The sequence below is a fragment of the Girardinichthys multiradiatus genome, chromosome 4 (genome assembly GCF_021462225.1).
Source record: "Girardinichthys multiradiatus isolate DD_20200921_A chromosome 4, DD_fGirMul_XY1, whole genome shotgun sequence".
NCBI lineage: Eukaryota > Metazoa > Chordata > Actinopteri > Cyprinodontiformes > Goodeidae > Girardinichthys > Girardinichthys multiradiatus.
Genome location: NC_061797.1, coordinates 23,812,510 through 23,826,283, shown reverse-complemented (window position 1 = coordinate 23,826,283; position 13,774 = coordinate 23,812,510). Strand labels below are relative to the sequence as shown.

General features: G+C 38.7%; 3 protein-coding genes across 3 annotated transcripts; 2 read left to right on the top strand and 1 right to left on the bottom strand.

The window, feature by feature from the left end:
* Positions 1-456: 456 nt before the first annotated feature.
* On the top strand, positions 457-1,940 carry fth1a (ferritin, heavy polypeptide 1a). The gene is made up of 4 exons (XM_047363273.1): positions 457-562; positions 932-1,078; positions 1,353-1,478; positions 1,567-1,940. The coding sequence occupies exons 1-4, from the start codon at positions 461-463 to the stop codon at positions 1,723-1,725; spliced, it is 534 nt and encodes a 177-aa protein (XP_047219229.1). The 5' UTR covers positions 457-460; the 3' UTR covers positions 1,726-1,940.
* A 1,971-nt stretch (positions 1,941-3,911) lies between these two features.
* On the bottom strand, positions 3,912-9,075 carry mcee (methylmalonyl CoA epimerase). The gene is made up of 3 exons (XM_047363270.1): positions 8,940-9,075; positions 7,643-7,983; positions 3,912-5,633 (listed from the first exon to the last, which is right to left on the bottom strand). Exons 1-3 carry the CDS (start codon positions 8,965-8,967, stop codon positions 5,481-5,483), a joined length of 522 nt encoding a protein of 173 aa, XP_047219226.1. The 5' UTR covers positions 8,968-9,075; the 3' UTR covers positions 3,912-5,480.
* Positions 8,966-13,481, top strand: mphosph10 (M-phase phosphoprotein 10 (U3 small nucleolar ribonucleoprotein)). Its single transcript, XM_047363266.1, has 11 exons — positions 8,966-9,147; positions 9,951-10,569; positions 10,646-10,803; positions 10,892-11,057; positions 11,506-11,647; positions 11,778-11,845; positions 11,938-12,075; positions 12,157-12,267; positions 12,458-12,565; positions 12,652-12,882; positions 13,194-13,481. Exons 1-11 carry the CDS (start codon positions 8,966-8,968, stop codon positions 13,341-13,343), a joined length of 2,073 nt encoding a protein of 690 aa, XP_047219222.1. The 3' UTR covers positions 13,344-13,481.
* Positions 13,482-13,774: the final 293 nt, after the last annotated feature.

Sequence of the window (13,774 nt, the reverse complement as noted above, 5' to 3'; positions counted from 1 at the left end):
ATCCGTTTTGCTAACAACGCAGCTAGACAAAGAGCGGCGACCTCCTCAAACGACGACCGAAATCTGGTAAGAAGAGATGTGTGCTATGTATTTTCCATGCTGTATGCTGACGATGTTGTTAATGTAAGTCGGAAAATGTTCGCCGTATTTGCGGTACTCCTGTGGGATTTGGCGCATTAGCGCTTTATGGGCTCACAGTGGTTCATGACGCACAAACAGTCTGGCTTGTTTTCCATGCGGCTCCTATTTTGTTTTATTTATTTATTTTTTGCCATTGGTGGGATTTTTTTCAAATGTATATTACGCTTTTAATGGCCGGAGTCCAGTTGTTCACAACTTAACTACTTTCAAAACGTATCTAAAACGCTAAAGTTGCGTCACATACGTGCGTTTTTCCAATTTCGTGTAACTTTTCCATGTTCACTTCATTATTATAGTTGGACTCTTGTGTTTCAGAACCATGACGTCCCAAGTGAGACACAACTACCATCAGGACTGCGAGGCTGCCATCAACAGGCAGATCAACCTGGAGCTGTATGCCTCCTACGTCTACATGTCCATGGTGAGGAGAGACGAGCTGAGGGGGAAGTAAAAGCAGCTGCAGTGAACAAACCCCTGGAACTCTATGTGGAACACGTGTTTTAAAATATGGGGAACTGCCTGAAAGAGGAACTATATTTATAGTCCAGTTGGTTTGTTTTTTTTCTTTCACTTTGCTCGGGGAGAACTGCAGGTTTTATACTGCATACGTTTGAAGTGTGAAGGACGTACAGGAGTACAGGAATTTGAGACTTGTGTGACTTGCTGATTTTTACCAAACGTTAAAGGTCTACTTGAAATTATGTGCTGTGAAGATTTGTATCAATTTGACTTGGCTTTTGTTTCCTATAATTGTGTACAATTTAATCAAACAACCCTAATCTTTTCTCAGAGTTACTACTTTGACCGGGATGATCAGGCATTGCACAACTTTTCCAAGTTCTTCCATCATCAGTCACATGAGGAGCGTGAGCATGCTGAAAAGCTAATGAAACTGCAGAACCAGAGAGGAGGGAGGATCTTTCTGCAGGACATCAAGGTATAAAGCGGTGTAATAAAGATGTATTTTTATTTTATTTTTTAAGATGTTTACTTACTTGTTTTGAAGTGTCAAGCAAGTTTTAGGAGTGGTCAAGATACTGAGGGTGTGAGCGTAATGTTCTGCTTATCTATCGTGGCCACTCATGCCAACCCCTTCAACTTGAAGTAATGTGTTAAACTGCAAGCAGACTTTGAGGAGAGGGACTCATCTAGATCGGTTTGACCCGGTTTCCTGCATAGTGTCTCACTGCTCTGCTTCTTTGTCTTGATAGAAGCCGGATAGGGATGAGTGGGGCAGTGGTGTCGAGGCTCTCGACAGTGCCCTGCAGCTTGAGAAGAGCGTGAACCAGTCACTGCTGGACTTGCACAAGCTCTGCTCCACTCACAATGACCCACATGTGAGTATTTTAAACGTGAAATTGAATTGGGACAGCCCCTCAATGGTTGGACTATTATGAATAAATATTTTCTAATCTCGTCTTCCAGCTGTGCGATTTCATCGAGACTCATTACCTTGATGAGCAGGTGAAGTCCATCAAAGAGCTGGGAGACTGGGTGAGCAACCTGCGCCGCATGGGAGCTCCTCAGAACGGCATGGCAGAGTACCTGTTTGACAAACACACTCTCGGCAAAGAGAGCAGCTAAATCCATCCAGAATTTATTTAAAGGCTTTTGTCATTGACATGTGTAGCTTGCTTCTAGAAATGTCAAAATATGCATGTAATTGGTCATTATATTAACATTGTTGCTTAACAGTCATTGACATGTTCTGGATTTGTAGATGTAGTTGCTGCTTGTTTGCTATCTCGTTTTAGACAAAGTGTTAACGGAACAAATAAATCCAACCCTCTAGATTCTCATTTGCCTGGTTTCTTTTATTCAGTGTTGCATGTTGGTGATTCTTAACTTGAATGTAATAAACTTTTCTTACTGCAGAGAAGGTCAACTTTAACAGATGTCCTAAAATTAAAAAAAGATGTTTCTAGATTTGTCTGGAAATTTAATGATTTTGCATAATCTCAGTCTGAAGTATGCACAAATATGGGGTTTGGAGGACTCAAAGCTGTTGGTGTGTAATAACTATTTACTTGAGAGCTTCAAATCTCAAGTACAGACCATACATCTCAAATGGGCAACTTGCTGCAAAACTAATAACCATCTAACACTGGTCTTAAGTGCTAAAGTCTAGTTTGGATAATTGCTTCAAAAGCTCACCTTTTACACTTGAACACATAGTTAACGCTAAGCCAAACGGAAGAACTCTGCCTTGAGTTACTGAAATTTCAGCTGCAAGGATTAGTTGGCTCGTTTCTAAGGTGCTACACTATATCATTAAAATCCAGAGCAAAGTACTGCAAAAAACATAACTTAATAAATGTTCATGCTCCCTGTACCAGGAAATACCAGCTCGTCCAAAGTGCTAACAGATTCACTTTTTCAGCTTTCCACACTGCAGTCATGGTGTTGCAGGTTAAATGTCATGATTGGCTCTACTTTTCCAATTTTTCTTTAAAACAAACTTAGTGCTGCTTTAGCCCTGTTATATTTGCCTGGTTTCCCGAAATCTTCAGTATCACAGAAGCCCGAAAAGCCGACTTTCTGTGTAAACAGTTTTGTCCGCCTTTTACAAGGTCATTCGCTGTTTGACATTGATTGCACTTTAGGGAGTCGGCTTTTCGGAGGCCCTTTGCCGTTGTGTGCTATAGTTTGCAGATTGTAACATGACTCTTAAATGGGTTTTTAAGTGTCTGATCATGTAGCTTCAAGGTGACATTTGCTTTTAACACTTTGTTCAGTCTTAAGATGTTTATGACTTCATCTGTTTTAACTCTACATGTACTTTTTTTTTTTTTTTGATCACCTGACAATTATTTCTAAACATTTCTCCCACAATGTTCTGCAAGTTGAAAGTCTTTAAGGGACTTAACCCAGGAAAACTTTTTTTTTTATAGGAAAGGTTTGAGGGTTAGCATGAGTCACCAGACATTTGCTATTTTGCAATCTGATATCTTGTGTTCCTGCTTTCCTCCAGAATCTTATACTGCCCTCTCTAGTGGCAGTTAAACAAACTGGTAGCATGGCTGCAAATGCTGAATACACATGCCTATATATTAAAGGTGCAGTGTACCAAAAAACCTGGGGAAAAACATTGATCAACCTGGTTGAAATGAGGAATGTGTGACTTATCTTAAAAAAAAAAAAAAGTTGACAAAATTTACACACTTCAAACTTATATTAAATGGAGAATTGTACTTAAATTGGTGAAATAATTTTTTTTCTTGTAGTTTGCACATATAAACAATACTCACCCTGGAGTAGTATTCAGTAAAAACACAAATAAACTCCTGCACACTGTTAAATCTTGAGAGTTCCTCCCAAATATAGTGGTTCTAAATTTCTGTCATTTAGATGTTATTCAATGCCTTTACATAAAAACTAGGACAAAGGTTTTCTAAAAAGAAAATGGCAAAAAAAAAAAAATCAGAACATTAACGGTCAACTTATTGAATGGACCTTATCTTGGACCTTCATAAGCACACCCACACAATGCACTGCCATTGTAGGCTTGTATATGTTGGGAAACCTACAATAAAACAGGCTCAGTCAGCATAAAACGCAGTGGACAGAACTAAAACTCATGGTGCATTTTTATGGCACACTACATAACTTAAAGATTAAGAGATTTACAGGATTTAAATTTTGGCTTCAAACTAAATGTGAATTACTCCTGACTGTATATTAATGCACCTTTTTATATTCCTGTTGGCATGTTCAAGGAACATGTTTACTCTACATAGGGTTGTCTTCATTATGTCCTCACATGTAAATAATACATTTCTTGGTTTTTATTTACACTTTCTTGCAGTCAGGAAAAAACCTTGGATCTCCATTTTTGGTCTTTTTGGTTTTCTTGTAAATGCCTCTAATGATCACTGTTCACATCGGTCAGGCGTTTCATTGATACATATAAAACAAACATGACTGAAGAGTTTTTTTATGTACTTTAAGGTGGCCAGAGTTTGGAAGGACTTCTAATTAGTAATCCATGGCTCTCTGTATGCTTGGCGTGTAATAATGACATGTCACAGACACCCATTTCATTTAGACCCTTCCCACTATGTTAAATGAAGCGCAGTGAAAAGGATAATGAGTAGGTCAAGGAAAAAAACAGGCTGTTAGGGAATTACCATTTCTGTCCTATCAACACAAATGTTAAGCATGTGACATCTGCTTAGTTCACTAGGACTTCAATTGGAACTGTGACCTTTAGTCAGATGAGAGTAAGATTTAACAGCATACACTCCAGGTGTGTTTGATATGTGACCACTGTTAAGTACGATGGAGGATCTGTGATGCTGTGGGCCTGTTCCTCTTACAAAGGGCATGAGTACCTTATAAGAGTGCATGAGAACATAAACTCCCTGAAATACCAGGAGGTTTCATATAAAACTTGTGGCATACACCAGAAAACTGAACTGGGTCTTTGAGTAGGTTAATGATCCAAAACATTAAGCCACATCATTAGAGAAAAGGAGCAGCAGACAAAGATCCTTCTTCCCTGGTCATCAAAGTGCACAGTTATAAATCCTGAAGAAACCCTGTGAAGTGAATTGGATAAATGAGAAGAAAAGAACCAGGACTGTGCAAAGAGGAACAGTTAAAGATCATTTTCTTTGTGTGCTCCAACCTTGTGAAATGTTACAAATGACTTTAGTGTTTTCTAAATAAAAACTAAACTTTCTTAACAGGTTATTTTCACCCATTGATCAAATGTATTCAGTTTAAAGGTTGGATTTTCTTCAAATGTGGATTATAAGATTATGTCACTACAACATAATGGAAATTTATTTTGTGGCTTTTTCCACATCTTTATCAGGATGGGTCAATAAATGGGTCTGACACTACATTATGAGGGGTTCTGATTTGAATTTCAGCTATTTTCCTTTTCAAATTCTTTTGCACTGGCTGTATGCGGTTATTGGATGCTATTGGTCAGATATATTTAGAACCATGTTTGCCTGATGATCTGCAACAGGAATGCTGCTCGATAAATTTCCCCAGGATGTTGCTGTTTTCCTGACATGATCCGTCCTTCGGCTGCACATTTGTTTCAAGTTACAGCTGGGAGAAAAACAATGTGCTCTTTTAGATTAAGATTTCAAACTCTTATTCAAAAATAATAATAAGAGCAGTTAGTGGCTGTTCCCCTTTATGAAAACTGTCAAAACATCCCCTATTATAACTGATTCAGAAACAAAAACAGAAAAAAACTGTTTCTGAAATGAGAAGTGCTGCAAAGAACAATCAAGACTGTTATCACTGTGTTATCAAACAAAATGGCAGAAGAATAATGTAGATGTACATGGAGAGCGCCAACAGTTCATGCGAAGCAGCGAGTTTCATGCTTCTTCCAGCTCCACCAGCACACCGTCACAGTCTTTGGGATGAAGGAACATGACCGGTTTCCCATGAGCACCTATCCGAGGCTCTGCCGACAGGGTTCTGATGTTCTTTGATTTCAGGTCGGCCACCGCAGCGTTAATGTCGTCCACCTGCAGACGGGATGAAAACTCTGTTAATCATTCATCTGCAGTTGGTTTATCGTCCACTTTACCCGACTGAACCATAAGCTGAGACAACAGTCGGCACACAGTCCACTCTGTGAATCACCTCCACTTCTGCGCAGTGCAGTTTTTTTTTGTGTTTTTTTTTGAGAAATACTTGGAAAACATGAACAAAACTTAGCTTCCAGAAAAATGTTGGGTTTGAATTTAAGTTGCTATGATGTTTAGAATTCAACCTAGCATTAATAAGTTGTCAAACACAAACCTTCAACTCACAGCAAGATGTACCGCAATCACATTGTTTGATGTCTGCGTTTTTTAATTATAAAATACATAATAGAAATACAGAGCTAAGGGGAAAAAATAAACATATAACTTTGCTAATCAGCAATTTCCACTGGAATTTCTTCTATTTCCCAGATAATAATGAAATAGTCACAAAGCTTCAGCCCACATGAACCTGATCATCATTGTGATAAACCCAATGAAATAATAATCATATTAAAATAAATGGCAACATTAAACAACTCAAGGTTAACATTTTTACTCATCAGACCAAGTAAAAGCAAAATATTCATTATGAAAAACAAAACTCTTATGTAATTAGATGAAACAAGGCTCTTTTGGTAAAGAAAATGGTCTATATATTCATTAATAGGCTGTGCTTGGAATGATGACCATTTTACACTAAAATCCCCTCATTCCGGAGGAGGCTGGAAATATGATTTAAGTAGAAAATTGAAGAAACACGTTTTTTCTTCAACTGCCCTGATGTCTGTAATCATTTTCAAATGGCTGTTTTCAACTGATAGCAGTGTCTTCTGATTGTATGGTTTGAGGAACCTCCCACGAGAATGTGTTATTTGTCATAGTGTTTACTCCCTAAGCGTGGCACATAGAGCTGCAGAGCGGTGTAGTTATCAGCATTGTGGCCTTGCAGCAGGAAGGCCCTGGGTTCCACTCACCAGGTCCTTTCTATGTGGAGTTTGCATGTTCTCCCTGTACATACCAGGCTTCTTACTGGGTTTTCCAGCTTTTTCCCACCATCCATAAACAGGCATGTTGGGTTAATTGGTGATTTTAAATTGACTTTATTTCAGTCTGTATGTGTGTGTGTGCGTGTGCATAGTTGTCTTGATAATCTTATGGGATGATCTGGGTGTACCCTGTCTCTTGTTTAATGACCGCTGAAGATAGGCACCAGTAAATACAATGAAAAAGCTCTTTTTTTAAACCAAGAAAAATTTAATTAAATGCAGATTGGTGTATTCTTTTCAGGAATGCCAGGTGGCATGAGCCTTCAAAATATAATACTGAGGGATAGTTATAAACCTCACCTTATTTTTTCACACATCCAATAGACTTGTTATCCAGGCTTTCTGGGGGTGATTTAAGGTATTTTTTATTTTCCCTAAATTTAACCATATTTTCTGTCCACTCCTCTCATCAGGTCATAACAGCAAATTGTGCAGTTGCTGTTAAACAAAATGAGCGTTGTGGGCATATAGGGGACAAAGGAAAAGTTGTTATACTTAAAAGCTATCTACAACAGATGAAATCTCTTACTTTAGGAAACCAGGATAAAACGGCAGCAAAGATCTAACACAGGACCTATAGATACAGCTAAATAAATTTGAGCAAATTTGTCTTTGAAACAGCCTGCTGTGATAAAGTGCTTTGATTTAAAATTGGTTCTTTGCTGAATTGTCTTTAGTGCAGAAAGACTAGTTCATCCTCTTAGAAACCTTTTTATGCCTGAATGATTTAAGGATCTGTGTCCTGAAAACATAAAACACCTGTTTCAAAATAAGAACTCAAATTAAAAGGAATAAAAAAGCAGCCCTAGTCCCAAGAAAATGTCCCTAGAACTACTAATGAATGGCACTTTAAAATATTAGAAAAAAAAACTATGATCTGTATTATTAGATTTGTAAATGTTAATCAAACTTTAAATGTGTGCTATGCTTAAAACCAATAGATTAATTGTTTAGTCACACCTCAATACAAATGTGGTGCATCCCTCCTGACTTGTTTTTCTGTAAGAACCCAGAGATGGGGCTCTTCTCCCCGAGAGGATGGAGCAGCTCCAGCTTAGTGTTCCCCAGCTCCACAAACACAGTGTAGACGCCGTGCTCCGGCAGGGGGACCTTCTCGCTCACAGTGGCACCGAGCACGTCTCGATACAGAGCCGTGGCCTTCTCCATGTCAGGGACGGCGATGGCTATGTGGTTCAGCTTCCCCAGCTTCCACAGGGATCCAGGAACGCCGTGTTGAAGGGGGGCTGTTGTCGAATGTGCCCTCAGAAGGGTGACACGGGAACATCTGGAAATGCCTGCAACTGAACAAACAGATTGTTATGATGAGAGCTGGTACAGCCATGTCAAAATATTTTTTATGAAGTTAGTTTAAGAAGTGGCTTCCATGGCTTTGAGGACGTGTCATTTTCTTTTACTATGTTCAGGTGAAATCAAAGTCATGGTTCGAGATTCCAAGATCCTTGCCTTTAAAAACGTACACGTTGGAAAGAGCTCAGTTAATTTGACTCAGCTTCTTGAACAATATCTGCCTTGGTTATGTCGCCATGTACTTATATTTATGTGTTTTTAATCCCTTTGTTTTTTTTACCTAATATTGTCATATATTTTGAATTATGTGTGAACTTTTTTGTGGTAATTTTATTGTGATGATTCTTTATTGCCTTACTTTGTAAATAATTTTAAATGAGATTACATTTGAATGTTGTATAAAAATAAAACTGAACTGAGACTGAAGTTTGCCCCCATTTTCTTCCAGAGTTAAGAGCTTTTCTACAGCAGCTTCTTGCAGATCAGCATAGGCTTAATCACAGAATAAACTCGTGTCTTTAAAACCCTTTTAAATAACAGTCGTCACTATAGTTGTAAATACTGTTTTCATTTAATCCAGAAGCATTTAGCAAACTGTGGATTTTGTTCCCGAAATATAATATAAAAATTTGGATTAGAGGAATATCTGGCCCCACAAAAAAAAACAAAAACAAAAAACGTTTATCCTTGGACGTATAAAACGAGGTGAATATGTTTATCTGTACATTCGCATTAAAGTCAGTAAACGTTAATTCTGGGTGCCTTCATTAAAATGCATCCAATGAAAATAGAAATCTCTTCAACAACGATGCAAACAGAAGCTTCAGTAAGACAAACTACTGATGTAAACTACTTGACTGTATTTCTGTCCCAATTGATAATAATGAAGGTGGAAGAAATCACAGAGTGCAGTAGTTGGTGTTTGAGAGTAATCGACGTAAACACAAACCTGCAACCTTCAGCACAGCGGACGCCATGTTCGTACCTCGGAACCAATCCGCTACATCGGAAGAGTTTCCCTTAGAGCCTGTTTACCTGCGACACTCCGACGGTCACACATGTGAGGGAGTCATGGCTAACGGAGAAATCAGGAGAGTGTTGGAGGACTGTGTCAAGATAATAAACGACAACACGGCGCAGCCGGAGAACTTCCTGAGGCAAGTAGCGTGTGTCGGTGAAACAGCTGCTGAATGTTGTTCCGCAATAAAAAGCAAAGGTTCACCCAGCTAACGCTCGGCTAAAGCTAACTGCTGTAAGTGTAGCATTAGCAAGTAGTAATGTAGATATATATTGCGTGTTATAGCACAACAATAAAAAGTAGAATAAACTAAAAACATACAAGAAATAGCAGTTAAATAATCCCAGTACTACAAAATATTGCAATGGCAATAGTAATCACAAATATGCGATGACGATTTCAGCAGCAATACATCCCTGTTTTCGTCTTTCCTCTCTTTGTCATCTGTGCTTCCATCACTCTGTGACCTTTCGCGTTTAGGGTAATGCTTTGGTAAGTTCATCTGCTGGTGTAAGAGTGTGTCCAACTGTTTTAATATTACATTTGAATGAAAACAACAAGTTCATAGCACTTGGAATATATTAGCCAACAATTAATGCGCTCTAAACAGTCCTTTTTCATATGAATACTGCAGACACTGATATTGGTATAATGATATACTCGCAAAATATTGTGCAGCTGTAAATATTGTATATGTTTTTAGTTTTATGTTGCAAAGGTGGTGTAGATTTCAGTCTTTCTGTACCTGTGTAGTTTTTGCATTTTACAGGTGAACGCATTGCAGTACACTTCTGGTTTTCAAGTTTTTTCCCCCTATATTTTGTGTTGGAAATCACAAACCTGCAGTCACTTTCATTGGTATCAAAAAAGCACATTTAAAAATAAACCTTCAAACATTATTTCTAGATTTGCCAGATTTAAAATTTGTTTTCACCTTCTCAGCCTTCAAGATGGACCTGCAGCAGAATTTACTTCCCTCACCAAGACTCTGTATGACCTCCAGAAATCTCAGGAGCCTGCAGGTTATAAGGGCAGCCCGCTGGCTCAGTTGGTTGTGGACAACTTTGACGAGGAGCAGATTTGGCAGGAGCTGGAGCTGCAGAACGATGCTGTGATGAAGCATTTTAAAAATGCCATAGATGAGGCTGTAATTAACACCCTAACTCTGCTGTCAGAGGAAGAAGAGGTGGAGGAGAATGAAGAGACAGATGATGAAAGCGACACTGAACAACCTCCTAAACTCCGAAACAAAAAGGCAGCGGTGGTGGAGAGTGACTCCGAGGAAGACTCTGACATAGATTTTGATGTGGATGCTCTTGAGAAGCAGAGGAAGCAGAGCGTGACGACTGACCTCAGAGGGAAAGTTGTTCCCTCTGAGGTCGACGATAAATTTTTCAAACTGTCAGAGATGGAGTCGTTTCTTGATGAGATGGAAAAACGTGAGGGAAAGGAAGACGAGGGTGGAGATGATATTGACTACTTTCAGGACCTTCCATCTGATGAGGATGATGATTTGGACTTGGATAAGTTGTTGTCCTCCAAGAGAAAAAAGAAAAACACAGTATGTAAATCACACATTACTGCCAGCCACCATAACACAGGAGACAAAAATGTGATTTTTTTTTTTATGTTAACAGGCAAAGAGCTCCAGGAATCTCAAGTACACAGACTTCTTTGATGCTGTGGACAATGAAGCAGCTAAAACCAATAGAGAGCATGATGAGATGGAGGACAGCCAGGAAGAAGGTGAAGAAGATGATTATGAGGATGATGATGAAGAGGAGGATGATGATGAGTAAGTGTGATCAGAGTCACGTGGTGTTTAAACGATATGTCACAGATGTTCATTAGGTTAATAGAAGCATGTCTGTGCTCTCTGGTAGGGATGAGAGAGGAAGTCCGACTAAAGCATCTCAAAAGAAGGTGACCTTTGACCTGTCTGGTGAAGAGGACAGCGAGGGGGAGGACATAGAGGAGATTTTTGGAGGAAAAGCTCCAAGCTCGGAAAAGTCCGAAGTAAAATCTTCATATGAGAAGCGACAGGAAAAGGTAATAAAGTTTCAGATGTTGCTGATTTGATTTGTTACTTATTCTGACATCTACTTCTGATACCACAGATTGGACTTTTAAAATGAAGCAAAATGAAAACTTTAGTTTTGAAATGTTGAGTCATGGATATGATTATGTCGAGTTTTACCTTATTTGTTTGTTACTGTTTCGATAACCTGTGATGACACTTTTTTTGATGATTCCTTGGACCGAAAATGTTTCATCGGTCGTTGAGTTCATTTCTAGGCATGAACAAAATACATTTTTCGTTTCTCTATATAGCAACAATTCATGACGTTGTCTCAAGGGCACCTTACAAAAAAGAGGAAAGATAAAGTCAATTCGATCAAATTGTACAGACAGAGTCCAAGTCATATTTTCTGAAGAATATGTGGAAGATGGTCCCCTGTAGTTCACCAGTTGTGATTACTGGTCTCGCTCTTTGCAGATGTCCCAGAAGATCCAGGAGCTGGAGAACTCATCTCTTGCAGAGAAGCCGTGGCAGCTTTCCGGAGAGGTGACAGCGCAGACCCGTCCAGAGAACAGCATGCTGGAGGAAGACGTGGAGTTTGAGCAGGCATCAAGAATGGGTGAGCATGCATTCACATTCTTTTGGATATATACATCTTTAATCAATAAATCTATGTTACTGTCATTTGATATTGCAGTTTATTTAGCAAGTCTTTCAGACCATCTATATAACCCTGACTTGTTTTTCAGCCCCTGCTATCACAGAGGAGACCACCCTGCTGCTTGAAGACGTCATAAAACAGAGAATTAAAGACCAGGTCTGCCATTAAAACTTCTGTTTAACCTGTTTTTTTTATTTTTATTATTGATCTATTATTTAACCTGTGATTTTATCTTGTTTTCATGTAAGGCATTTGATGATGTGGAGCGTAAAGAGAAGCCTAAGGAGGAGGTTTTTGAATACAAGAAGAGGCTGACCCTGGACCATGAGAAGAGCAAGAAAAGTCTTGCAGAAATCTATGAGCAAGAATACATCAAACAGACTCAGGTTTGACTTTAAGCTTGTTCACAATTTTGCTCCATCACATACAAACCACACAGCATCCATTTTATTATCCTCTTATTTCAGCATAAGACTGAGGAAGAGGAGAACCCAGCTCATGTAGAAATTCAAAAACTTATGGACACGCTCTTCCTAAAGCTGGATGCTCTTTCCAACTTCCACTTCACACCAAAACCAGTGAGTTTTTCTTCTGATATCTGTACTAAATAGATGCCAAATAATGTATTTAATTATAAATCAATTTATTTAAATAAAAAACTAAAAAGAAATAATAAAGTGAAAATGTAATATTTTGTGTGATAAATGTAAAGGCTAGCAGGACAGTGCAGATGATGATAACCCCATCCATGTTTACTGTCTTGAACAGCCTGTTCCAGAGGTCAAGGTGGTGTCAAACCTCCCATCCATTACTATGGAGGAGGTAGCTCCAGTCAGCACTAGTGATGCTACTCTGCTCGCACCAGAAGAAGTCAAGGTTTGCCAACTTCGATCCATTTACAAACTCTATGGTGATATCCGTTTTTCAGTTGCACGTCTTACAGCCATTTCGATTTATTAAAGGAGAAGAACAAGGCCGGAGACATGCTGGGTGATACTGAGAAGACAACGACCGACAAGAAGCGCGAGAGACGGCAAAAGAAGAAAGTGAAGGGTCTGAAGATTAAGGAGAAGGAGAAGAGACAAAAACTTAAAGAGGCCAGCAAAACTGGGGAGATCAAAAAGCCATCAAAGGCTGAGGTCACCGAAAACCTGAAGAAACTCACAAAGGGAGGCAAAGCTACAATACTAAAGGTTGAGTGCTTTATTTGACTACACACATCAGTTTCTCCGAGTTGTAGCTTTAAATGTGAACACTGCTCATATCTTTAAAGACTGTAATATTTTTCAAATTTTGCCACACTTACAGATAGAGCAGTAGCCACAGAAACAGTGTTGTATCCATTAATTTCCTGCATATCACAGTTTGGGTATCTATTTTTAGCATTTGTACAGTTAGCTTACTTGCCTTCTTTTTATGCCAGATTGAACACGTCATTAACCCTTAAATAGCACTGTGTTTCTGAAGTGACTTAATATTCTAATATTTTATCCTTTGCTTTCAGGATGAAGGAAAGGACAAGGCTCTGCGGTCTTCTCAGGCCTTCTTCTCTCACCTGCAGGACCAGGTCAGAAGTCAGATCAAAAGTGCAAAGAAGCAGTCTTCAAAGAAGAAGAAACAAAAGGATATTTCTGTCAGCAAACTAAAGCTGTAATGACTGTGCTGGTTTGTTTTTGATGAGCAACTTTTTGATGTACAGATTCTTTTTTTTTTTTTCATAAAACAGCTGCAATGTATTAAACCTGAAAGTCTGTGTAAATTGTTTCCATTTTTATTAAAACATATACAGTGATTGCATGTGTTTGTGTTTATTCACAAGAAAACGTTATGCTTTATTATATATATCTTAATGGTTATGGTGCTGCAGTAGGAATCGGTAAGGGCCTTTGTTTGAGTTGCCTGCCTGTGTCAGTCTGTCAGATTCTCAAGTTCAGGTGATTTATTTTTATTGTCTGTCACTTGGCGTTTTTATCCTATCCCCTCAGGATCAGTTAAGAAATTAAAAATCTTAGTGTGCCCAACCCCTGCATCGACAGAAAAATGCATCAGGCCTTTTATGTGCAGATCAACAGTCATGTCACATTC

What these genes read in the sequence shown, in the direction of transcription:
- fth1a (XM_047363273.1), top strand. Translation starts at nt 461, where the DNA reads ATGACGTCCCAAGTGAGACACAACTACCATCAGGACTGCGAGGCTGCC. An exon ending in TCTTTCTGCAGGACATCAAG is followed by an intron (nt 1,079 to 1,352) that starts GTATAAAGCGGT and finishes TTGTCTTGATAG; the next exon opens with AAGCCGGATAGGGATGAGTG. An exon ending in CCACTCACAATGACCCACAT is followed by an intron (nt 1,479 to 1,566) that starts GTGAGTATTTTA and finishes CTCGTCTTCCAG; the next exon opens with CTGTGCGATTTCATCGAGAC.
- mphosph10 (XM_047363266.1), top strand. Translation starts at nt 8,966, where the DNA reads ATGTTCGTACCTCGGAACCAATCCGCTACATCGGAAGAGTTTCCCTTA. An exon ending in TGAGCAGGCATCAAGAATGG is followed by an intron (nt 11,648 to 11,777) that starts GTGAGCATGCAT and finishes CTTGTTTTTCAG; the next exon opens with CCCCTGCTATCACAGAGGAG. An exon ending in AATACATCAAACAGACTCAG is followed by an intron (nt 12,076 to 12,156) that starts GTTTGACTTTAA and finishes CTCTTATTTCAG; the next exon opens with CATAAGACTGAGGAAGAGGA.
- mcee (XM_047363270.1), bottom strand. Translation starts at nt 8,967, where the DNA reads ATGGCGTCCGCTGTGCTGAAGGTTGCAG. An exon ending in CGCTGTGCTGAAGGTTGCAG is followed by an intron (nt 7,984 to 8,939) that starts GTTTGTGTTTAC and finishes CTGTTTGTTCAG; the next exon opens with TTGCAGGCATTTCCAGATGT. An exon ending in TGCACCACATTTGTATTGAG is followed by an intron (nt 5,634 to 7,642) that starts GTGTGACTAAAC and finishes TCCCGTCTGCAG; the next exon opens with GTGGACGACATTAACGCTGC.